The sequence below is a fragment of the Balaenoptera physalus genome (assembly GCF_965194825.1).
Source record: "Balaenoptera physalus genome assembly, chromosome: 3".
Classification (NCBI taxonomy): Eukaryota; Metazoa; Chordata; class Mammalia; order Artiodactyla; family Balaenopteridae; genus Balaenoptera; species Balaenoptera physalus.
This window is the reverse complement of record NC_138890.1, coordinates 170,039,211-170,066,315: the sequence shown is the minus strand read 5'-3', so window position 1 is coordinate 170,066,315 and position 27,105 is coordinate 170,039,211. Positions and strand designations below refer to the sequence as shown.

General features: G+C 41.6%; 1 protein-coding gene across 5 annotated transcripts in view; it reads right to left on the bottom strand.

Moving 5' to 3' along the window:
• The window catches only part of SEMA5A (semaphorin 5A), a 537,896-nt gene that overhangs the window by 157,769 nt on the left and 353,022 nt on the right, over nucleotides 1-27,105 (bottom strand). For all 5 annotated transcript variants that reach the window (XM_082454374.1, XM_082454372.1, XM_082454375.1 and 2 more), the window contains one exon: nucleotides 19,384-19,588. In XM_082454374.1, the coding sequence (XP_082310500.1) occupies nucleotides 19,384-19,588 (205 nt within the window). The remainder of the gene's footprint in view (nucleotides 1-19,383; nucleotides 19,589-27,105) is intronic.

The window sequence follows — 27,105 nt, the reverse complement described above, 5'->3', positions numbered from 1 at the left end:
TAAGGTGCAATAAAACACTTAAGAGGGTGGAGCTGTAACATACTGGATACATAGAAAATTTTTGTTTTAAGAGAGGGAAAAAGTCACACCATGAAACAAAGAGAGGGCTAGTTCAGGGAAATGTGATATAAAAATGAAGGAGGGCTTCCGTGGTGGCGCAGTGGTTGAGAATCTGCCTGCCAATGCAGGGGACACGGGTTCGAGCCCTGGTCTGGGAAGATCCCACATGCCGCGGAGCGACTAAGCCCGTGAGCCACAATTGCTGAGCCTGCGCGTCTGGAGCCTGTGCTTCGCAACGGGAGAGGCCACGATAGTGAGAGGCCCGTGCACCGCGATGAAGAGTGGCCCCCACTTGCCGCAACTAGAGAAAGCCCTCACACAGAAACGAAGACCCAACACAGCCATAAATAAATAAATAAATAAATAAATAAATAAATAAATAAATAAATAAATAAATAAATAAATAAATAAATAAATAAATAAATAAATAAAAAAAATGAAGGATTATTGCAAAGCCCTGGACGGTTAAATCTTTTATCTTGACTCTGTTCTCCTCTTACTACTTTTCTAAGTTCTGTTGTATTTTAAAGGGATGTTTATTATTCAACTTGCCATGTGCTGAATTCAGTACAGAAATTAAACCTGTGAACGGGACAGGCAATTCTGACCATGGTTGCCCGTGACAGGGCTGGAGATTCACTGCGGACACCAAGGCCACTAATCAGGGAAGCTGAATTACTTTATTTCCAATTGTGCATTTGACTCTATTTGATTCTCTGCTGTTGTATCCAAGAGACATTTTTCGTGTTTGCCTCATCGACCCAGAGTTACTGCAGAGTAAAAGGAAGCACTTTTTTTGCATCTATTACTGTTCTGAGCATTATCAGTGAGGTAATGATGAAATGCCCTCTTCCACTCACTGGGCAGCATGTTGCCATAGCAACAGATCATTATATAAAGTTCATCAATTCAGCCAGCTGTGACTCCAAAGTAGCAGACAGCTAATATGTGTCAAAAGTTCTTTCTTTTAACCCATAATTGAGCAAATGAATTAAATTGGTCTTGGCAGTGGGAGCTCAGTTTCGCATTTATATAGTAAAAGGGAATTAAAAGAAGAAAACAAGCCTTCTTGGCTAGGGTACGCCTGAAAAGGAGATTTTAATTAACTCAGTTTATCAGATTCAACTAATGGCTTATTTTTTCTCAAAAAAGGATATGTCAGCCAGCTTAAACATCCTAGTCATAAATTATATGCAACATTCTGTTACCCAAAGTATTATTTTTAAACCATATTCCTGCATCCTCACCCTCGGCATATAAATCCCAGGTAGTCAGGTGCTGGGGGACCTAGCCTGTCTTATTCACCGTGATCTCACGGGTGTCTGTGCCTGACACACAGTAGGTGCTCAAGCAGAGCACACGGTTCCGTGTGAGGACCTGGAGCCTGATGATCCAAGTTAGACTCCTGTCTCCAGGTCACTCGCATCTGTGTCTCCTTCACCCTGGGGCCCAGCTCACAGGCCAGGGGCCATGCGGTGAGCTTATCTATGCAGAAGGCCCGGACGGTGCCTGGCACGCAGGATGCGTTATGTGAGAATTCAGTATTATTATTTTATTGCTATGTTTAGCTTACAGATTATAATCCTTACACAAGTTTTGTCTAAAATGAGCAAGCTCCCTGCCTCTGTCAGCACTGGCTGCACATAAGGCAGAGGGGTAGATGATTGCTCTACTGCCTTACTGAAAAACAAAATGAAACAAAACACTCCTTTAAGTACTCCAAATTATAAGCTGGTACTTTTAGGAAATTTACCAGTGGAGTAAATTTTTTATTTACCGTGAATAAATAAATTTTTTATTTCTGTGAATAAAAACCATATTCCACTTAAAACGGGAGTGCCATTAATAGAGTCCGCTGGGTATCTTTTCTAAGCTCTCCTCTAACCCCACAGCTTAATTCTAACTCTCATCATTCTGCTAAGGAGACCATTCAAGTTTCTAGAAGGTAATTACTTGCCTTAGATTTACTGTATCTAAATTACAAAACAATGACCCAGGTGGCAAAGTCGGCAGCCCTTCTCTGACAGTCACCAGGCAGGAACACAGAGTCTAGATTAGCCTCTCACCCGCAGTGGTAAAATTTATACTGTGCCTGGTCCCATTAGGTGTGGACTGAGATGGCTGAGAAAAATCTATGCAAAGAACTTTTGTAATTTTGCAACATTAATTTGGAAGAAAAGAGAGAGCTGTCTACTCAATGGAATAAGAAAATTATTTTGTCATTTTCCTGAATCACTACATTACACTAATTATGAACTAGTGGCTGAGATTCCAAGCTATTTTTTTTTTAACATCTTTATTGGAGTATAATTGCTTTACAATGGTGTGTTAGTTTCTGCTGTATAACAAAGTAAATCAGCTATATATACATATATCCCCATATCCCCTCCCTCTTGCGTCTCCCTCCCACCTTCCCGATCCCACCCCCTAGGTGGACACAAAGCACCGAGCTGATCTCCCTGTGCTATGCAGCTGCTTCCCACTAGCTATCATTTTACATTCGGTTGTGTATATATGTCAATGCTACTCTCTCACTTCGTCCCAGCTTACCCTCCTCCCTCCCCGTGTCCTCAAGTCCATTCTCTACGTCTGCGCCTTTATTCCTGTCCTGCCTCTAGGTTCATCAGAACCTTTTTTTTTTTTTTTTTAGATTCCATATATATGTGTTAGCATATGGTATTTCCAAGCTATTTGGGAGCTAGACTTTCACATGCTTTCTTCAGGCATGATCTCATCCACTTCTATAGCTTCAAAGACAATCTGAGGTCTCCGTTACTGATCCAAACCTTTCTCTTTGGCCTCAAAGAAGGAGTTCCAACCGACTATCCGACCTACCACAGGAAACTGGAACTCAGCATATCCCAAAACTGAGCTGTGTCTCCCCTTTGGCTCGAATCTGTTCATGCCATCTGAAATCCCTTTCCATTTGTTAGGATAAAATTTTCAGTCTGACACATCCCACATTTTAGCTTCATCTTCTGTCTCTCTATCCACAACGCCAGCCTTTCAGAACACTTTCGCCTTTCAGAACACTTCATGCCTTTCTATATCTGCAGGTTTTCCATATCCTGTGCCTTCTCCCAGGAAGGTCTGTCCAAACCTTCTCCACCAGGCAACCATCTCCCTACCTTCCAAGGGCCAGTTCCCCCTCTCCTCTGTGGGGCGTTTCTGACCCTCTCAAGCCAGGTCATTGTTCCCAAGTCTCTGTGCCTCTGGGATCTAGAAGGAGAAACCCTTAACCAGTCTCTGAGGAGAGGATGGGGAAGGGAAAGTCTACAGTTTTCAACTGGACCTTGAAAGATGAATGTGCATTCACCCGGCAGAGAAGGAAATGAGGGCAGGTCGGGGAGGGAGGGTGTCCTGACCAAAGTGGGGAAGACTGGGGACCGTGGCTCACAGATGTGTAGGATTAAATGTTCCTTAGAAGGGTGATGCATTGGGTTGGAGCCAGGGAACGAACACTGGGAAACAGTCCAGTTTACATGTATTTGTGCAATGCCACAAACTGGATCAAGTGCAATGAAGCTCTGATCTCTGCAAAACACTTTGGCGAGCAATTTGGAATAGTGCAGCAGAATTGAAGATTCCCGTACCTTGTGAATCAGCAACTTCAGCTTCGCAGCCCATGGGCCATGACTAGGTTACACATATACCACGATACAGACCTCCTCCACTCCTGAGGCAGTGTGGGCAGCTTTCCCCTGCTGGGTTGGTGCCGATGGTAGCAAGTAACCTTGATTTTTCCAATGTGCCATATACAGAATGTCATTTTCTATGGCTGTCATGATTGGGAAGCCCTGTCCTGGACACAGTTCTTGGTACAGGCTTCAGGGGATGTGCACAGGGATGCAGGGACAGATGTAGCAGCACCACTTATAACAGCAAAAGACCAGAAATCACCCAAATGCAATCAACAAGATTACCTTAAATTCAGGCGAATAATGAAAAACTGTATATAGTGGCAAAGATGAAGGGACTTCAGTTGTGTGCGTGAATATGGATGAATCGTTAATTTAAAAAATGTTGAACAAAATTTTAAAAAGAGAATCTTAAGAGAATATACATAGATCCATTTACCTAAAGTTCAAAAGCATATAAAATTAAGCTGTGCCATCTAGGGAATAAAATATGGTGACATTATAAAAGAAAGCAAGGAAATAATAAAAACAAAATTCAGGGTAGTGAATACTTTGGAAAGAGGGCATGGGTTTGGGGGGGTGGTGAAAAGGGGGGCCTTTAGAACACCTGTGCAGCTCTGCTGTGTGACTTGGCTGGTGGGTAAATTGGTGTGCCCATGTTATTACTCCTTATACATAAAATATATATCTAAAATAGTAGTCTAAAATTTCCCCCAAAAAAAACTTCTTAAAAATGGAAAACTACTATATAGAATGCAATTCTTGACCTTTGCAAACTTGGCTTTTTAGGTGGATGAACACACGTATCTCTTATACCATGTGCTATACGCCCCCCTCAAGACACACACACACACACACACACACACACACGCTTACACCATAGGAAGATAATTTAGATGCAAATATATTACAGTAGAAGTGAGTATTAAAAACAAAAGGCATTATAAGTATGTAATAAGGTGCATACACTCCTATTCCCTAATATTCCTCTGGGATGGAGGCAGGTATTCTTTGGAGCGTGTCCTGAACAGGGCTTGAGATGGGAGCCGACACGCTTCCCCTTTATCTGCCCTCTGCACCTGGATATGGGGAGGGGTGTCAAGGAAGAAAGGCTCCAGATGAGATAAGGGTAGGATTTTCGTTGGGAGCCTATTGAGAAAGAGTGAAAAGATAAAGGGGCGGGAGAGAGAAGGCAGGGAGATGGCGGGAAACTGCCAATAAACCTTCCCGGTGACCATGGAACCTTCATGGCGTCTTCTAAACTCACACAATACTTGCTGTGTCTTGCTCTTTTTAAACACAATCTGGAGAAGGAGCTGACTTTGTGTCTGACAGCGTGAGAAACACAGTCTGCCTGAGATACACAGGACTTTGTGAGCATAAGCTCAAAGTTAATAAACAGAAATTGTGGGGAGAGCTGAGGACTTCCAAGGCCATGAAATTGGGAGTCTGAAATAAGGAACCAAATATTCAAGGGGCAGGCAAGTCCCAGCTGGTCTCCACTGGGCAGGCATGATACGTGTCATTAAACGTCTGTGTAGGGGAATAGGCTTGCATTGTGACTCGTTTCCTGAGATGAAAAGCTGAGGTATTCAGCCACTAAACATGCCGCACACTAACGATGCAGATTCCGGGGCCCTTGGCCTGCCGGCTTCAGCGCTGACTTTCCGATGTGGCTCCCGAAATTTCTGTGGGTGCCGATTTGTGACCCACATGGCAACCCAGTCCAGTTCTTACTGAGGCAGAAGACAAATTAGGAGTCCTAACAAAATTCCCCTAACTAGGATTCAAGTGGCTGAGGGCCAGGCTGGTCCCAACACCAGTTGTACATCCTCCAACCATGAAGGCCAAGGTGAGGGTCCCAATCAGACACCAAGAGAGAGAGGACCAGGGGGGCAACAGGTCGGTGTCTGGAGATGACCAGAAGGAGTGGGCACCCACTACAGGGCACAAGAATGGCCCTCTGCCTGGGATAAGAACATATCAGAGAAGATGGGATACAACTCAGACACTGGAGAGAAGATTGGATCACAGGTCACAAGAGAAGATGTCAAAGGCCCAGTCACTAAAACTGGGTGAGGGGTCACAGCCCAGCCAGGGAAAGAAGACCTGGCACTGGGCTTGGGCCCTTGTGTTCCTGGCACACGTGGTGCTCAAGGCAGGAAGGCCCCAGAATCTGAGTAACCCAGAGGTACAGGTTAAGGAACCCCAGCATTGAAAGTTAGAGGGTCCTGAAGACAAGCTGCAGGTGAATCATCACAGGTCAGCAATTCAATGAAGACCAGGATAACTGGCTCTTATCCAGTCCATGCAGAGAGAAATTAATGCTGCCCACAGTATAAAAAAAAAAAAGCCAACATTATGTAAGCAATACAATTTCTAATTTAAAACAGAAAATTAAAATTTAACTCAAAGAGCAACAGTGCATTGTGAAGACTGCCTTTTAAAGACCCAGTTTACCAAGGACAAGTCAAGGTCTCTGCCGATGAGGCTATCTTTCACTTTGAACCAGTGTTCTTTTGCTATGGTCAAGGTCAGATTTTTAAAATTAATTGATTATATCAATGAGGACCTGAATTAAATGCCTACACTGATAATTAATCTTTGAGATCACTTTCAATACTACAGGTAAGGATTTCATTTCTTATGAGATTTTGAATATTGAGACAGTTATTGAAATTTTTATCATTAACACAAATACAAGAAAATTGAGGGCATAAAAACCTCATATCTGTTCTGGGGGTGTGAAAACCAACTTCTACTGGTCTTAACTCAGGATCATTGTAAGCAACTTATACTAATTATAGATAATTCTCAATATTTTAGCCTCACATGATAACAATGCTTAACACATATTTTCTAGTTAAAGAAAAAAATCACCTATCTTGAGCAAATTTTCTTTTCCTTTCTCTCCACTCAAGTTTAATGCCTCAAATAAAAAAATTACATATTTAATCAGTTTCATTATACTCAGTTGGAGGGCAAGATTAGACTAAAAATAGATAACAAGAACTGCCCTCTGAACATTGTTTTAATCTCAAAATGCCTTAAAAATTTCAAACAGAGTTAAGCTTTTGTAGCCTTCAGAAATAAAAAAAAAGTGATGATAATCATTCACTTGGTCAAAAAAGTTAATTTGCATTAAATGCTCTTAGATGGTGAAAAAGCTCAGAGTTTTTTTTCTTCTTTCATATTTGGGCTTAGTTAACACAATGACAATGGAGCTGGATGACTGCAAGGACGGCTGGATGGCCAGATGGACATCTACCCATTTATTCAGCATTGATTTAGCATTTACTATCAGCCAATGAACAGCAGGGGAAGGTACTTTTTCCCTTCATGTTCATTTTTCTTTGGTCTACATCCAAAGATGTACATCCAAAGTAACTTCGTGCATAATTATAATTTCTGATATTCTTGACTTTAGGAGTTGGTTAGGTTTGGGCTGCCTTGATTCTTCATCCAAGGTCTCATTATCAAAAGTCACATCCTCAGCTTCTCTAAGGAAATACTTACTTATCCAACAGGTAAGTCAGATAAGACCAAGTAGGAAGAGCATTTGCCCCTAGCGACATTGGCTTAAAAAATTATTCCATTCTTTACACTCTGAGAATTGTATGGCTCCTTGATAAGAACCTCTGCAGCATCTTTTTGGAAAGACAATTCTGTTTAAAGACCATAAAATACCCTACTTAAGAAACATCGATTTGGCCACTTCAATATTTCAAAGAGGAAAGGGGGATGAAAATATTATAAACAAATAGTTGGACAGCTTTTTAATAGCACCGTGGGATTATCCAATTTTTTTGCAAGAAATAAATGAAAAGAAATTCTGACGTTGACATCTCTGCAAATGACAAATACGGCTTCCCACACCCACACAGGTTTGTTTGCAGACCTGCGCTGTCAATAATCACACCACCATCAAGCTGTTTGCACCAATCCCAGTTTGCTGCAGGCATCCTGGTGGAAGGATGAATTCCTTCCACCTGGGTTAATTCACCGCTTCCTTTAATGGGCTCCAGGTGGGAAGTATAATATTAACAGGTATACCTCGCTCCCTGTACCTTAGTGCTCTCTTACTCCTAGGTCTGTCAAATCTCTTCCTTTTGCACTAAGGGATTTCTCTACCCACATCTCCTCTGCAAAGAAATGATGGGGTGTTGTTTTCTTCCAGTCACTCTCCTGTGTAACGACTTCTGGAAGAAAGCCTGTATATAATGTCATTGCTAATGATATTTCATCTTTCGGTGGCGACTGCACTTGTTCGTTCCTGGTCCTTCTGTGTGCGCTGCTGTCTGCTTTAGAATTTAATTACCTGGAGGCCGCGGCCTAAATCTGCTTAGTAATGCTTGGTCATCATTGTTAGGCAAGGGTCGTATATACAAGCCAGTAAGGAAGGCAGAAAGTGCTTAGACGAGGAATGAGAAAGGTAGACGGTCAAAGCCAAGGCGTAAACAATCCTAGAAGTAATTTGCTGCCGTGATCAGATGTGGGTCCACTTCGGCCCAAGCAACCCGACACCTTTGCAAAGCTTCCATTACCATGTCCTCCTGCATGTTAGTCGAAATCATTTTAGAATGATTTACTCTGAAGGCCATGTTCCTTTCAAAAAGTGAGAGGGGCCAGCACTCTGGCCGAGTGGAACCCGAGTTTTCCTAGTGCAAAGATTCAATTTGTTAACACATCATAAACAGAATCAAATTATTCCAGATTTTATGGTACTAAGAAGAATGCCGCTTTCTGATTTAACAGCTTAGAGAATGACAGTGGTGGGCCAGTTGACAGCAATTTCACAGATTACTTTAATGCTCACCAGCAGTGTGGAGGGGTGGGAGAGTCCTAAGAGTCTGTTCCTTGCATCCCCAAAGGAATCACAAAACTGCAGTCTGGTCCTGTGTGTTTACAGAGGTCCATGTCAACCTCAAGCGTCCGACAGGCTCTTCTTGTGGGAATCCTGAGAGTTCCCCAGTAGTCCTGGAATGACTGGGTGTCAGAGAGGCAGCACCCCCTGGGGGAGATAGGCAGTTGCCTCCCCGCCTGTAGGGTGACGTCAGAAGGATTCTCCTGGCAGGGTGTGTGTTTATCTCTATAGTCAGGAAAGGCCCATGCCTCAAGGTCACAGTACAAAGAAAGGAAGGAAGAGAGAGAGAAGGCAGACATAGTGATGGCCCTTACATTTTTAATGTTATAAGATATTTCATTTGTTTATTTGTTTTTGGCTTGTGAGGGAATTATCTGTTAAATGCCATAGAATATATGGCATTTCCCCCCTGCCTTCCACTTCTACGTTATTGATCTTTTTTTTCCAGTACAGACACTAGCTCATGGAGCGCCACAGCCAATGAAAAATGACTTCATTCTGCCATGAGCACTTCAGCCGGGTCTAGATGACCAGGCACAGAACAAATAATCGATGCAACTAGGCAGCTCAAACTAGAGCAAGAGATGTTTTTTTCCCTTTACATATGAACAGCTCTAGTAATTCAAAGTGTAGATGTTTGCCCCAAGGAGAAACATTTTATATTTAATTTAAAACTTTCACAATTGAAACTTATATTTAGGAGCTCTTTTATTTGTTTGGTGGGAGTGGGTAGCAGGTATGGGGTGGGTGTTTCAAGAGACGTCCTTAGTAGCAAATTTCTAGAGTGGCTCCACAATTACATGTGTATATATATATATATGTACCCCTTCTTCCTGAGTGGCCCAACTTGTGATGATGGTATGTCACTCCTGCGATTAGGTGACATTATATGGCAACAGGGAAGGGATTCTGCAGGTGTCATTAAGATCCCAAATGAGTTGATTTTGAGTTACAGTGGGATGGCCCTTTGTGGGCCTGACTTGATCAGGCAAAAGCTCTTCAAAGAGGGGCAGGACCTTCCCTGAGAAGAAAGGCTCTTTGCAGCCTGGACAGAGAAGACTGGCTGGGAAGGAGCTTCAGGCAGCCGGTAGGACATGAGAGTGGCCTCTACCAAGAGCCAGCAAAATCCTGGGGCCCTCAGTCACACAGACACGAGGACATGAACTCTGCCAACAGCCTGAATGAGCTTGCGTGTGGATTCTTCACCAGTCCAGCCTTCAGATGAGACTGCAGCCCTGCCTAACATCTCGACTGTGGCCTGGTGAGACCCTGAGCAGATGACCCAGCTAAACCCAGGCTTCTGACCCACAGAATCTGCCAGATAATACACGTAAGTTGTGTTAAACTGCTAAGATTACATATATATATTTAGATAAAATCCCTTTTAACAAGTTTTGTATGAAGAGAAGTAGTTAACAAGTGTTGGTAATAATTGTACAATGTATTTAATGTGTTTTGTCCCAGACGATGAAATGAATGAGGATGAAGTAGCCATTTAATTGGGAGATTTATTACCTATGGAGATGTTGGTTTTTAAGACCAACTAGAAAAGTTCTTTTATAATAACACTTGCAGGTTCATCATCAAATTGGCAGACAAGTGAGTCTTCTCATAACTGAATTTCCAGGATAAAAGTATCTGCAAAAACATATCCTAAATTATGTATTCCAATAAATGGTGATCTACATTAGACTCGCCTTACCACAGCATGGCTTGTGGGATCTTAGTTCCCTGCCCGACCAGGGATCGAACCCAGACCCCTTGCAGTGGAAGCTTGGAGTCCTAAAAACTGGACCCCCAGGGAAATTCCTCACAGTAAGTGGTCTGAATATTTCTCTGCAGAAGTGGAGATCTATAATTCACAAAACAAGAAAACCTGGGATATTGGGTGGATGTTGCCAAAACCTGTTTGGAGTTATGATGTCATTTCACGCAGAAACAATGATATACTAACTAGAATTTTGTAGAAACAGGAGGACAGCAGGCCTGGGAACATGACGCAGGACCTGCCATGACATCTAAAGGGGTTATATCAAAAATGCACATCGGGCAGGATTTATATGAAAAGATGAGGTGAAGAGAGATAGTTTGTATTTCTTTCATCCACAGACTGCAACGCTTTACTACCTGGGGCAACTGTCAGTCAATCCTGATCATGTGAAACATGAAAGAGAGAATGAAAGATTTACATGGGTCTAAAACAAAGAAAGGCAGGAGAGAGAAAGCAGACGGAGAAGAAAACAGCAAAATTGTCTCCTCTCTAAAGGCAGAAGTGGATTGCATCAATTTAGAGTAAATTGGGACATTTACTAATTAGCGTATAACTTCAGATTATTTTGTGGTTGGGGAACTAGGCATAACGTACTAAAATTATTCAGAAAACATGTTTAAAACCAAAACACATTAAAAAGCAAAAATTAAGGTTCCTATATTTAGTAAAACAAAACAATTAATTGTTGTTATACCATTTTAAGTGATTTGGCATATATTAAATTGTATTCAACAGATTTTTCATTTTAATTGGGCCTGACATAAAGTAATACTAAAATACTGATTTTGTTTTTTTGTGTGTGTGTTTTTTTATGGATAATGAATGGATTGTTACTGTATTTATAAATATGCATAAATACAAAGTCATATCCTCAATTTATTATAATATTAGGTGAAGTGTAAAATCTATCCCATGTTTTCTAACATTGACTTAAGATCCTGGAGAATTTATGAATAGATAATGCTGCTTAATACACTCATAGAGTTTATCAGATCCTAATATAAAATACTAATTTTGTTTGTTAAGTTCAGGACATTGAGAAGTGTCAGGGGTGCAGGAGAAAGCCAGGCTAACGTTTTAAATTGGCTGCAAGATCAGGTGCAAAGTGAAGAAGTATACCCAGGTGGATTGGTGTCCTGGGGCAGCTGTAATAGAATACCACGTTCTAAATGACTTAAAGCAATAGAAATTTATCATCTCACTGTTCTGGAGGCTAAAAGTCTGAAATCAAGGTGTTGGCAGGGCCATGCTCCCTGGAGACTCTGAGTAAAATCCTTCTTTGTATCTTCCCAGCTTCTGGTGGTGAATGCCCATCAGTGGGGGTCCCTGACTTTCAGACACATCCAACCTCTGCCTGTGTTGTCACATGTCACTCTCCTGTGCGTGTCTTTCTCCTCTTCTTATAAGAACACCAGTCATATTGGATTAAGGGTCCACCCTACTGCAGCATGACTTAATCTTATCTAATTACATCTGCAAAGACCCTATTTCCGAATAAGGTCACATTCTGTGCTATTGGTGGGTTAGGACTGCAACATGTCCTCTGTGGGAACACAATTTAACCATAACACCAGGTAATTAGAATTTTCCTACATTGCTGTTATTCACTACAATTACTTTATCATTAAACTCAAAATTCATTAAGTTTTATCAAATAAGCACTAGAACGACATAACGCTCCCTTTCAGCCTAGGGAACGCCTTACATAAACGGGCACACATAGAGCAAATCCAGATTAGGTTTGGATTTCCAATTTCCAGTGAAAAGGACAGAATTTGGAGTGATTGTAAAAAATCTTTCCCCTATAGGATTTTCACAAATTTTTTTTTATACTTTTTTTGGCTGCACTGCACGGCATGTGGGAACTTACTTCCCTGACCAGGGACTGAACCCGCGCCTCTTGCATTGGAAGCGCAGAGCCTTAACCACTGGACCACTAGGGAAGTTCCAGATTTTCACAAATTAATGCTTGCTTGTGACACTTAGGTAGTTACAAATTGCCTATAAATATTAAGGGAGATAATAGTAACGGCAACAGTAAATGTATTATTTAATATTTGGTGCCTAAAAAGATTTCCCTAGGGTCCTTAAGTCTTATGTACTTTAGTTCAAGGCGATACTGAGGTCTGTCCCTCACTCATTATTATTATTATTATTATTATTATTATTATTATTATATTTGGATTAAAGCCTTAATATGGTCTATAGAGCATATATCATTTATCCCTGCCTTCGTTTGTAACCGGACAACTCTACATGGTTGTGTGAACTCTTCCTTAGTGTGACTGCCTAGAAAGCAGAGTATGAAGCAAGGATTAGGAGCTGATGCATCATTAGGGGTACAACCCCAGGGCTGTGTGAGTGAGGGAAGAGATGGAGCGGGAAGAGGGGAGTAATGCCGCGTGAAGGGTCACCATGGGCCACTCCTGTATGCTGAGCCACAAAGAGATATCTGCTTGGCTACGTGAAGAACCCATTGAGTTCCTGAATAGCCCATTGGAAGGAAAAAAGAGAAAGGAATTTATTAGGTCGTTCCTTCCCATATCCTGCCTCTTGTTGGTTGAGATTAGCCTCACGGGAGTTAATCCCCCTGCACTTCTGCGTTGTATCTCCCAGATCCTTTAGCATCTGCTTGAGAAGCCACATCCCAGGCCAGTGGTGTGATGTCTCATCCATGTCCAGAACTGGCACGAGGGCCTGGCCACCAGCTGGTCAGCACCAGTGGGAAGAACCTCATGGTCCTGCCCAGGCATTTATCAGCCCAGGTGGCAGCTGAGATGGAGCAAATGGTTGAGGGTCCAGGAGAAAGGAAGGCCAAGGAAATCTGAGGAGGGGCTTAAGACATGTCCAGTTCATGGACCTTCTCTGAGTGTTCTGTACACATGACGCTTCACCAGCTCTCAGAGCCCTTCATGTTCTATGTGACACTTTAATTTTTCTTTCATCTGAGATTAAAACGGATCCTCAGCTCACCACCCGCCCTCTTTCCATGACTTCTTTCCTGATATTTCCGTTCTGATATTCTTCTTTAACTAGAAATCAAGGTTTTCTGTTTTGATAGATGCTATACCCCTAAATTCACCATGTACCTTTATTTTTGAAGGAAAGATTAGCCTAGAATGAAACTCTTGAGTCACATTCAATTTTCCTCCAATTTTTACATATATTGCTTTACTTGAAATCTGGTCTTGAGTGTTCCATTATTTTGTTTTATTTTGTTTTCCTTTTTTTCTCAAAGCTTCTCCATCATTTGTTTGGCTGAATCTAGCCGGTAATTAGCCTTGTTTTGTGCTTGTAAAAGACACTCCTGGTATTTATTCTATTGCTTGAGATTTTCATTTTGAGGCATGTCTGCCTGTTTTCTTTATTCCTGGTTGAATATAATACTCTTGATTCATATTTTCTTTTTTTTTTTTTCAGAATATTTTAGACCACATTTCACAGATTTATGCAGTCAGAGAGTGTTCTGGAACCACCTAACTTTTTTTTCCATTTGTAGGTATTTTTTTCTCCTGAGTACCTGAATAATTCTTTCTTTACTTTTGCAATTTAAAGACTTAACCTGACTACATTCAGTGTTCTTTTATTCTGAGTCAATATTGCTCAAATATGGTGTGCTTTGAAATGTACAGCCTCAATTCTTCCTTTATTTCAGAGAAATCATTCCTGGTACTTTTGTCTGTCCCTGCCTAGACCACCAAGTTCTATTACATATGATTTCTGACTTTTTTTTTAGCCTGATATATTTTAATCATTCTGTATCAGCTTGCTGCATCCTAAAATATTTTCTTTCAAATCAAGTCACATCTGTTTTGCTAACTAGTTAGCAAATCATACCAGCTACTACAGAGATGAAATGTAAACATGTCTGCTCCGCTCATGTTGGATAACAGATTTTATATCTGCATCACAAACAATTAGAAATCAATCACAATAATGTCAGGGCCCAAGCACAGAGAGAGGCAAGGTACATTTATTATAGAGAAGTGATTCTAAGTTAAAAAAAAAAAAGAAAGAAACAAAACAAAACTATAATTTCCTCTAGAACAGCAGTACTTAAATATGGAGCAGAAATGCCCAGCATTGAGTTGATCTGGGATCCTGTTAGAAACACCCCACTCTCTGTGCTGAATCAGAATCTCATGGGGTTGGGCTCAGGAACCCGCATTTCTCATGTCCTCGAGGTGAGTCTTAGCCATGCCCTCGTTGAACAGACACTGGTCTAAAATAGCGCTCCAGAAATAAGAAGGGTTTGAGTTAAGGGAATAAACAGTTATGGGAAAAAAAAAAAATGGTTAGCAGAGGTGGCAGAGGGTTCAAAACTATAGAACGTGATACCTGAACAAAAGCAACAAAGCATATGGGAGAAGGAGCAGATTGGTAGACATATTGGAATTGAGATCAAGTGAAAATAAAGTAACATATTTCACCCTAGAGAGGACAGTAGAAACTCTGAAACTCAATGGTATTTCCAGGGAGATACCATAGAATTAGAACAACCATAGCTAAGGGCAGAGCAACAGCCATAGGTGAGGGGCAGAGAGAACACATGGAGCTGGCAAAGGAATATCGCAGAGGGAGAAGTGCCAGAAGAGACAGGGTTCCTCAAATCAAGATTCCCAGAATACGCCAATGGTCAACATGATGCTAATTTTATCTTTGTAGAGAGGAACTGAGCAGCTGTTTGGATATAAGACACAGCCACTTATAGATCTCCAGTCATAAATATCCTAAAGGAGTTACCATTGCCATTTTGCGTCCTGCTCTGAGAAGACCTTCAAAGGAATAACTTACAAAGTATCAGCACAGTCATGGCCCAGATAATGTGCCTAACCGCGGCCGGATTTCCAACAGAAGAGAGATGGGAGTAGCATGAAAACAGACCCAGAAGGGGTCCGGGAAAGGCTGTTTGACTCAGGGGGGTGGTCCCTGAGTCAAACAGGCCCTGAGTCAAACAGCCTTCCCTGGTGGCCAGCAGGGAAATGCCATTCAAGCTGCAAGAAGCAAAGTGAACTGCACAATGAACAGAGGTTTCTTCACTTCAATTTTTAGATAATACTGACAAATAAAATTAACCAGCTTTCAAATGGCCATGGATAGGTGTTCTCCAATTTGTGCTTATTCAAGTAAACTCTAGGTGAGAGAAAATAAGTTATCACAAAACCTGATTCCCAAACCCAAGATATCAAACTGATTTTATTAGCAAGTTAGGAAGTATTCCATCTTCACATTCACTGCTTGTGAATGTTACCCTCACGCTCTGTCGGCTGAGTACTTGTTAATTCCTGAATAAGGTACAGCATGTGGACTCAGTTTATTCTCAAATGTATCCAAGGTTTGACTTGATGTAAACTACTTGGGCAAGGTATAAATAAAAGGCCACATAAACATCAGCCTTCTGAATTTTAAAGGTCAAATTCTGTAATCTTTGTCATCCCTACTTGTTAGGAGTTGTTCAGCTCTTAGCAGGTTTAGTTAAAACAGACTGGCGTTTTTGGATATTCTTTCTAATATTCCATTTTTACATGTCAGTGCCTTGGAAATAAAGAAGAAAGCTATCTGCTGGATCATTAAAAATGATATCCTTTAAAGCTAAATTTTATTCTGAATTAAAAGTTGTAAAAGAAGAGATCACCTTCAAAATGTATTCATCAGTGCTATAAGAGATAAACGAAAAGATCCAGAACTTGGTTGAGACATGAAATTTGTACTTTAAGAGGTCCTAAAGTTAGAATCATCAAGCTAGTCTAAACAAACTTAAATACCATCTATGTATCCAGATGCTAGGAGAACTCTGCATGTCTGCCCTGAGTCCCTTCATGTGGTTGGGAGCAGGGCTCTCTTTGGGACCCCATGTATCCATGGTTATTTCCCTGCTGGAAGGGGCCTTCACCCACTGCAAAACCCCTTCCCCTTGAGTTTTACAAACAACCTGACTACTGAGTCATGGAAACTGCAGAAGAGTTCTATGTATGGCATCGTTCCCCATAATCCCATCCTGTGACTGCTGTTAGTAACATCTTTCTATGCCATGACTGAATTTACAAACAGGCAGTAGATTAAAACAAAAGCAACAAATCAGGTCTGCAGAACAAAAAAGTGAATCTCTGTAGGACATATTTGCTGAGTGGCTTGCGGTCTATCATTATCAGAATGAGAACTGCAAACCTGGAGCCAGGATCAGACAGCCTGGGGTAACCATAGCTACTTCAGGCTGAGCTAATCCCCTAGCTTTAGCGTGGGAGGGGATGGGAACCGGCGGGGGAGGGGAAGAGCAGCAGCCCAATCATGAGATCATTCAAAACAGACTTGAGCAAGCAAGTTTCTAGAAGGCTGTACCGTTTAAAAAGCCACAGATGTTGACTATAATTTAATCTCAGATTGGTAATTTATCTATGTTGTTCTGTTGGAATTTGATTTAGATTCTGTTCAAACATGTTGTTTGTGATAAAAATCCTCAAATATTTTATCCCAGCGGCCATGTTTTAAGTTGATAGAACAAGTTGCTCATTGCTATGGACTGAATGTGAGTGTCCTCCCAAAATTCACACTGAAGCCCTAATCTTCAAAGCAATGATATTTGGAGGTGGGGCCTTTAGGAGGTAATTAGGTCATGAGGGTGGAGCCCCATGATGGGATTAGTGCCCTTATAAGAAGAGACAGGAGAGAGATGATCTCTGTCTCCACCAAGTGAGGACACAGCAAGAAGACGGCCATCTACAAACCAATAAGCACAATGGAAACAAACATGACCTTCCCATGGCCTTGGTTGTGGACTAGGTCAGGTTTCTCAAGTTGAGGCCATAGGCTGCTCTGTGCTGACCTACCCAGGCCTGCTCAGGACCAGACCATCTCCCTTCACCATCCCTTCTCCAAGTACTGATGAGGAACTCAACAGCCTCCTAGATTTCCAAGAGGACTCTATTCTCTGTGGCATCAACCAGAACATTTATGGGAAAAAATAAAATAGGAAAATTTTGGAAAGGTCCATTTCATTCATTCCTCAAGCTACCACACCCTATGGGGGAATGAAGATGAAAATAGCAGAAAAAGGGTCGTGGTTCCTTCTTAGACTCTGGTGAGCAAGATAGACACTGTGATGGGAATTCCTTATCTGATCTTAAAACAGACTTGAGGTCCCATCCCCTCAGGCTACCACATCAATCTTCTACAGGCCTTCACTGAATAGCTTCCGGAAGCCTTGCTCATGGTAGCTGTTTCCCCCTAACCTCCTCCATGCTCCCTCCCCGTCTCCCACTCCTCCCTCCCTCAGACTGACCTTTAGAGGTACCAGTGGCCTCCTTTGGTGATGCAGTGGTCACATCTCTGTCCTTAGCTGAGCTGACCACACAGCAGCACCGGCCACAGCTGACCACTGCTGCATCTGCCTCTTTGGCTGTGTCCCTCCTTGTGCAAAGCCAGCTCTTCCTCCTTGGTCAGCTCTGAGCTTAACCTCATCGGCCAAGCACAGGAGCCTTCCTAGCTCTCCTACCACATCACTTTAGTCACACCCACTGCATAAGCTTGGCATCACTTCTCATGATTTCCTTAGTGGTTGGTTCGTTATGTGCTGTCCCTGTAGGAATATAGAGCAAGACGCTGCCGGTCTGCTCACCATCTCACTCATCAGTGCTCAGATGAACCGTGAAATAGTAAAAGCTCAGTAAATCTTAGCAACTTTGTAAATAAAATTAACCAACTGATGGATATAAGATATTATTCACAACAACAGTGGAAACTGTGTTCTATGAAAAAGTGCCAACTATACAAAACACTGGACAGAGGATGTAGGGATGGGGTGGACTTCATAAAGTGAGATTTTTTATACGGGAGGACCTGAAGCAAGACAGAGCTGGGCAAGTTCGTAAAACTAAGACCCAGCCATGAGGCCGGCCTCGGGCACCCGGCGCTGTTCACGTAATGAACAGAGATGGAACCTGCCTTCAACAGGTGAGTTACTGTGGAAACCAAAGAGGTCTAGTTGTCACTGATAATTTGATAAGCATTGTTGCCTGTGTTTTCTGTAAAATATTTTCTTATTTATGCCCCCAAACATATTCTTCAGAATGCTTCTACCTACAATCCTACAACAGGAATATATTGCTGTGAGCACTGTTTGTAAACCAATTGGAAATCATATGACAATCTCAGGATAATATTTCACCGGACAATGCCCTCTAACAAATTTCATTGTCTTAAATTATCTGAATTAAAATGGTCTTGCCAAGAAAAGATGTATTTTATGAGTAGTTGAGAAATACTAGTTAAGAAATCAGTATTTATAATAGCCAAGACATGGGAACATCCTGTCCATCAACAGATGAATGGATAAAGATATGATTATATATATATATACAATGGAATATTACCCAACCGTAAAAAAGAGTGCAATAATGCCATTTGCAGCAACATGGATGGACCTAGAGATTATCATACTAAGCAGAGTAAGTCAGAAAGAGAAAGACAAATACCATATATTACTTATATGTGGAATCTAAAACACAACACAAATGAACATATCTATGAAACAGCAACCAACTCACAGACATAGAGAACAGACTTGTGGTTGCCAAGGGGGAGGGGGGGTGAAGGAGGGAAGGATTAGGAGTTTGGAATTAGCAGATCCAAACTAGTATACATATTATGGATAAACGACAAGGTCTTACTGTACAGCACCAGGAGTTATATTCAATATCCTGTGATAAACCATAATGGAAAAGAACACAAAGAAGAATACACACACACATATATAACTGAATCACTTTGCTGCACAGCAGAAATTAACACAACATTGTAAATCAACTATACTTCAATGAAATTGAAAGAAAGAAATCAGGCATTGCTTTTCCAATAAAAATTATAACTAACACAGTGAAAAAAGATGATGAGATTATTTTCGGAGGATGACGAAGATAAGGAAGCATCCTGGGCTTTGCTGCTTGGAGGAAAGAAGACAGGCCCAAAGCTTGACATTGAGATCTCATGTTTAGAATTTAAAACACAAAATCAGGAGATGACACAAAGCTCCTCAGAGGAGGGCGAGCTCCTACCTGTGGCCAAATAAATGATGTGGATGAGCGTGTCCCTGCCCTGCACCAGGTCCACGGCCACGTGGGAAAAGCGGCTGTTGTCCTCCATGAAGGAGGGCACTGCAGTCACTGGTTGCACCACCTCATGCATCAGGATGAACTTCTGAGCGTCCTGCAGGTTCCTTTCCGTCAGGTTCACATACAGGCCCTGGTCCACGGTGCCACACTGCAGAAGAAGACATGCCGTTACTGGCACCAGCCACCCCAGCTGAAGGGCGACTGGGAATCTGAACGCCTGAGTGGGCCAATGTGCTCCCTTCTCCATTTCCGCCAAAGTCTCCATCCTTGGTGTTCCTCCCATTTTAGGTTTGAGCTTGTTATATTTGGGGAGTCTCTCCACTCCCATCATAAATGAATGATGAGAACAAATGAACTTATCTACAAAACAGAAACAGACTCATAGACTTAGAGAACCAACTTATGGTTACCGGGGGGGATGGGTGGGGGGAGGGATAGTCAGGGATTTTGTGACTGACATGTACACACTGCTGTATTTAAGACGGATAACTAACAAGGACCTACTGGATAGCACAGGGAACTCTGCTCAGTGTTGTATAACAACCTAAATGGGAAAAGAATTTGAAAAAGAATAGATACGTGCATGTGTTTAACTGAATCACTTTGCTGTACACCTGAAACTATCACAACATTGTTAGCCAACTACACTCCAATATAAAATAAAAAGTTAAAGAAAAATAAATGAATGACCAGAAGCTTGAAAAAAATGGAGTAGAAGTTGTTGCTAACTTCAGTTCTAACAGCATATACAGAAAATCTCATCACCTGTGGAGTCCCTTGGGAGCTGTCTGACTAAGTGCACACTATTCAATCTGTCAGATAAATCAGGTTCCCAGATGGAAAACACAGCAATCAAATGCATCACATAGATTTGCTAGTTTTCCTTGGAATGGCGGGTTTATAAGAAAGATATGGATTCCACGGAGACAGAATTAGGTCATTTTAATCTGTAAACTATGTGATATTGTTCTACTGTCTTTTACATGGGCTACAAGACACTGTGCTGGCCTTATTGCTTTGTGCTCATATTCTGAGCTAGAAAAAGCAAAAAATTCACAGAGTCGAGCATCGAGAAAATACATGGGGCAGGGGAGCAAAACTTTCCACCCCAAAATGTCTCTCTGGCATGTGGATTATTTCGAGCTGAAAACAACGAAGGCCCAATAGACTCAGGAAGAAACTTCGACCTTCCCCCTAAATGCCTAAAAAATTTAGATGGAGGGCCTGTTCCTGGAACAGAGCTATCTCCAGAGATATCAGCAAAGAATATGGGCTAAGCGTGGTGGGAGAAACTCAGCAGGGCCTAGAGATCAGAGCCCCCTCTGGGTCCCATTGTCTCTGTAGGCCCAGCAAACACTTATTTACAAAGCATTTGCTTTTCTATCTCCAGGTCAATTGCTCTCCTCCCCTTTGAAGTCTCAAACCACTACCCTCAACATGCTCCTTCATCTTTAGCTAAAGATGGTATTTAAGATGACGGTTTCGGCCACTTGGGTGAGTTACTCAGTTTTCCTGGGTCCCTCCCATGTATATGTGTTACTAAACTTTTGTTGGATTTTCTCCTGTTAATCTGTCTCATGTCAATTTAATTCTTAGACTGGTCAGAAGAACCTAGAAGGGCAGAGGAAACTTTCTTTCTCCCCAACAGTGATGAATTTTCAAGAGGAGAGGGGAGTAAGATGAAGGAAGGGAGATGGGCAGAGAGAAGAGTGTAAAGGAAGAAATCAGAAGGAAATAGGAAGGAAGGAAGAAGATTCTCAGGTAGAAGAAATACCACGAAGAGGAATCTGTGATACACAGGGAAAAAAAAATTAGGCCTGAAAATTGCTGAGAATTAAATTCAGAGCCGTGCTGCGAAAAGGCTGGCAGGTGTTATGTAGGATGGTCCTGGGCAAGGATGAGGTTGAAAGAGGGGCAGAAGAGCAAGCAAAGCTTTCTTGGGGCAGAACATAGAATCAGAAAATTATCACCAAGCTTTCTCATTTCTTTCATGAACTTTAAATTGTGGTACCCATAAAGGCTGATCCTCGGCAGAACTTCATAGAAGTAGGTTTGATGGAAATGAATTTCCCTGTTCATACCATCTGAAACTACCTTTATAACATGTCATTTCTAATACTTGGTTTTATAATAGGTTAGAGGTGCAAAAGTATAAGATGGAAATGGCTTTTTAAGAATAGACGGTATTTTTGTAGCACTTGATAAAATATCCTACATGCCATAAAATGATAGGCTGATTTAGAATTAAAGTATCTTGGAGCAAAATGGATTCCAAGACTGGTCCAATGCTTAGTTTAATGTCACACCCTTGCAGGGGGCCCCAGGTACCAGGTGGTGGGATGGTCAGGTGAAGGTGAAGGGCACAGCTCCGTGGTCTCAGGTGAGGCCCTGACTCTCGGCCTCTGCCTCTTTACCTATAAGGTGACTAGAAAAACACTTCCTCTGCTCCCTTCACAGGGCTGCTGTGAGGCCAACTGAGACTATCACTGGAGAGCATTTGTAAATTAATTGAAAGTGCCTGTAAGGGCCAAGGAACAAGGCCGTGTGCCTGGCACAGAGAAGCCATTCAAACGGTCAATGTGTCCGTCTAGTAGCAGGGCAGCAATTCTATGGGCCATTGAGCTGCAGGGTCCAGAGGGAATGAATGAATAAATAAAGGGAGGAAGGAATCAGTGGGTGAATACGTAGCAGTTGTATTGGGGCAGGGGGCGTGCCAGGAGATTTTTACATAATTAACGTGTTTAACAGTAACACTTGGAGGACAGAGACATTGCCTGTTGACAAATGTGTTACTAAATGCTCTGAAGTCTATCCAGGTGAGTTCTAGTTCTGAGAGTGACAGTGTTTGGAGGTTTTCTATTCCTGAAATCAGTAGCAATACTTAAGTCACAGGTAGCGATGAGCAATCTGCCTGCTGGGTGAAGTTTTACATGCAGGTTTTGTTTTCTATGCACCGTGTAAAAAATTGGCATCAGAAAAACCAGGAGACATAATATAAAACTGAGGACCTCAGGCTGCTCTTGAAGAATCTGGGGACCTAAGTGACGCAGAGGCCTGGGTGGGCTGGGGCTTCAGAGCAGGAACCCCGACAGCTCCTTGTCGTTTTCACGACGCTTTATCTGACTTAAATCAGCAACCTGAATTGTCACTGTGATATTGTGATTTATAATAAGAAATATATATTTGGTCTTTGTCCCTGTAGCTCCTAAAACCCTTGAAATTTCCTAAGGGATGAGAGCAATACAGGTGTCTTCTGTTATGTTAATGAGGTGACTTTTGGACCTCACCTAATGATGGGGGCTAGTCCTCAGGGGACCCAACCATGTGATTAGAGGGTTGGAACTTTCAGGCCCACCACCCTGGGCTCCAGGAAGGAGAAAGGTGCTGGAGGTTGGATCCATCACCGATGACCAAATGATTTAATCAATCACACCTATAGGGAAGCCTCCATAAAAACCCCAAAGGATGGAGCTCTCAGAGCTACCAGGTTGGTGAACAAGTGGAGGTTCAGGGAGCCCCACCTCAGAAAGAGTTCCACACCCTTTCCCCATACCTTGCCCTACTTGCCCTGTGAATCTCTTCCACCTGGCTCTTCCTGAGTTATGTCCTTTATAATAAACCAGTGATCTAGTAAGTAAAATGCTTGAGTTCTGTGAGCCTCTCTAGCCAATTAACGAACCTAACGAACCTTGGAATGTCCCACCTGTAGCCCACAGGTCAGAAGCATGGGTAACTACCTGGACTTCAGAATGGCGTCTGAAGTGGGGCTCAAGGGCAGGGTCTTGCAGGACTGAGCCCTCCACCTGTCAGATCTGATGCTACCTCTGGGTGAACAGTGTCGGAATTGAGTTGACTTGTTGGACACCCAGCTGGTGTTGGAGAATTGCTTGGTGGTGGGGGAAAAAACCCCACAGGTTGGAACCGACTGACAAAATCTTTAGCCAAGAACTGGTTTTAAACTATACTCTATACTCTACAATGTCCTGGTTTCTTTTGCCAGTCTATAATGAATATCTCACCCAAGGATTCTTTTTCAAACATTTTGAAAGCCATTTAAATTTATAGCATATATTTATTGGATCATAAGGAACCCACTTAGCTCTCTAATGGGCTGCAAATTTTCCCACTGTGCCTTATACAGCGGGCTCCCGCAGTGTCTGTGTGACACCCCGGCTACTCTGTGCAAGAGGAAAACAATAAAAATAGTAAAAACACAGCCATCGCCCTCCTGTGGCTTTCCATCCATAATGGTTGTCTTGCTAACACCTCTGAAAGTAATAAGATCAATACTTGTACAAATTCTTAATACAATAATACTTGGATTCTTGTTTATTTTCTTCAAGGATGACAGATCCATCCTCGTCCTAGCTTGCCAACCCTTGGTGGGCAAGTCCACGATCACCTAGCCTCATGCTGAGAGGGCCTGATTTTGGTGGTACCTTTCCTCCCGTCTTGCTGCAAACATGTATCCTGTACCAAAGGGTGATGGCTTGGCCAAGTTCCTTCATCTGGTCCTCCAGCAGTGGCCTCCTCGTCTGCCTGACCACTTTTGAGGGTCTGTTTTCCATTTTGGCTCCATCACTTTTTTTTTTTTTTTAAATAAATTTATTTATTTATTAATTTATTTATGGCTGAGTTGGGTCTTCGTTTCTGTGCAAGGGCTTTCTCTAGTTGCGGCGAGCGGGGGCCACTCTTCATCGCGGTGCGCGGGCCTCTCACTATCACGGCCTCTCTTGTTGCGGAGCACAAGCTCCAGACGTGCAGGCTCAGTAGTTGTGGCTCACGGGCCCAGTTGCTCCGCAGCATGTGGGATCTTCCCAGACCAGGGCTCAAACCCGTGTCCCCTGCATTGGCAGGCAGATTCTCAACCACTGCGCCACCAGGCAAGCCCGGCTCCATCACTTTTGATTGGTGGCAATCAAAACCACCAGAGTCTGTCCCACTGCAGGTGTGCCACTGGATCTGAATAATGTTTTCTGGAAGTGACTGGTGCTTTTCCTAGTGAGGGCTCAGAGCCTGGGTGACTTTGGGGACTGCAGCCTCTAACAGGGCAGTCTTTCAGAGCACCACCTACCGTGGTTTCTAGATTGCAACTGATAAAAATAATACTTTGTTTTGTTTTGTTATTGTTTTCAATTGAGATTTCTGTATCAAATTTGAAACAGATTTCAAATCTTGAAAAATTATGCATTGTTCCTCCTAACCCATTCTTCCTCCTAAACCTGAATCATGTTTCTGCTCTCCTAATTAATTAGCTACTTCTAGTACATAAGTACTGCATAAAATTCCAAATGTCAGTAGGCAAACAATAATAAAAAAAATCTAACCACTTCTAACTGTTGGTTATTGCAAACATAAGGTCCTTTATACACAACCAGTGGAGGGATCCTTAATTCAAAACATATTCCCACCCTATGCCTGCCTAGATGGTCTCATGGAAGTCAGTAAGGTTGCCTTAAGTTAGCACGGTTATCAAGTATGGTAAACCGAAAGAAAACATTTGGTACCTACTTGCACCAGGAATTATACAAAGAATCACCATAATCTATAACTTTAGTTCCATGCAAATCTTTTTTTTTTAACCAAGACTTATTATAACACTTTATTATTCGAGGCAGTATGGTATTGGCATAAGGGTAGACACATAAATCAATGAAGTAGAACAGAGTCCAGAAACAGATCCTTACATATATGGACACATGATTAGTGAAAAAAGTTGTACCAGATAGTGGCGGGGAGAGGCATTTCCACTGCCCTACAAAACTGGTTCTGGGCCAATTGGATATCCACCAAGAAAAAAAAAAAAAAAATCTCGACTTTCAGCTCACACTATACTCAAAAATTATTTTCAGTTGGATTGTAAATCTAAAAGTAACAGTTAAAACAATAAAGATTCTAGGGAAATAATAGGAGAATATCTTCATGAGCTAGGAATAGGGAAAGATTTCTAGGAAAAGATCAAAAAATTACTTTAAAAAACAAACATACTGGTATCAAGAGTAGAAGATATCTGAAAAATTAATTCCTCAGAGGAAAACCAAACAAAAAATCCAAATATAAAATTTAGGTGTATAAATTAACTTCCAACTTCAAATTTTTTAAATATGTACCTCTTAACTCCTATAATAAATATTTTAAAATATAAAAAAATCTTTTATCCCAATAACCATAATCCAGAACCTCAATATTTTATTTTTTCTCTGATTGGATTGGGATGACAGATTGACCTTTCTCACTAGAAATCAAGGTCATATCAATTCACTGACACCCTTTCAGTCTTTAGTAGCTTTTATCTAAATTTCAAATATGGATCATTGGTTTTAATATTAAGTGGAGCTTGTTACTGAATAATGTTTGTCTGATGCTGATAATTATACTTCCGTATTTCAAATATATCATCTCCTGACAATCTGTTAGGGTACAGAAAGATGGCTGAACCCTTACTTTTATCTTATCTTTCATGACTTTTATTTTTATATGATTTTGCAACATATGTAATAAATCAGTAATGTTAGAAATATAGAATATTAAAAGTAAATACATGGATAAACAACAAGGTCCTACTGTATAGCACAGGGAACTATATTCAATATCCTATGATAAACCAGAATGGAAAAGAATCTAAAAAAAAAAAGAATGTATATATATATATATATATGTATAACTGAACCACCCTGCTGTACAGCAGAAATCAACACAACATTGTTTTTTTTTTTTTTAACATCTTTATTGGAGTATAATTGCTTTACAATGGTGTGTTAGTTTCTGCTTCACAACAAAGTGAATCAGCTATACATATACATACATCCCCATATCTCCTCCCTCTTGCCTCTCCCTCCCACACTCCCTATCCCACCCCTCTAGGTGGTCACGAAGCACCAAGCTGATCTCCCTGTGCTATGCGGCTGCTTCCCACTAGCTATCTATTTTACATTTGGTAGTGCATATATGTCCATGCCACTCTCTCACTTCATCCCAGCTTACCCTTCCCCTTCCCTGTGTCCTCAAGTCCATTCTCTATATCTGCGTCTTTATTCCTGTCCTGCCCCTAGATTCTTCAGAACCTTTTTTTTTTTTTTAAGACTCCATATATATGTTTTAGCATACAGTATTTGTTTTTCTCTTTCTGACTTACTTCACTCTGTATGACAGTCTCTAGGTCCATCCACCTCACTACAAATAACTCAATTTCGTTTCTTTTTATGGCTGAGTAATATTCCATTGTATATATGTGCCACATCTTCTTTATCCATTCATCTGTCGATGGACACTTAAGGTGCTTCCATGTCCTGGCTATTGCATATAGTGCTGTAATGAACATTGTGGTACATGACTCTTTTTGAATTATGGTTTTCTCAGGGTATATGCCCAGTACTGGGATTGCTGGGTCGTATGGTAGTTCTATTTTTAGTCTTTTAAGGAACCTCCATACTGTTCTCCATAGTGCTTGTATCCATTTACATTCCCACCAACAGTGCAAGAGGGTTCCCTTTTCTCCACACCCTCTCCAGCATTTATTGTTTGTAGATTTTTTGATGATGGCCATTCTGACTGGTGTGAGGTGATACCTCACTGTAGTTTTGATTTGCATTTCTCTAATGATTAGTGATGTTGAGCATCCTTTCATGCGTTTGTTGGCAATCTGTATATCTTCTTTGGAGAAAT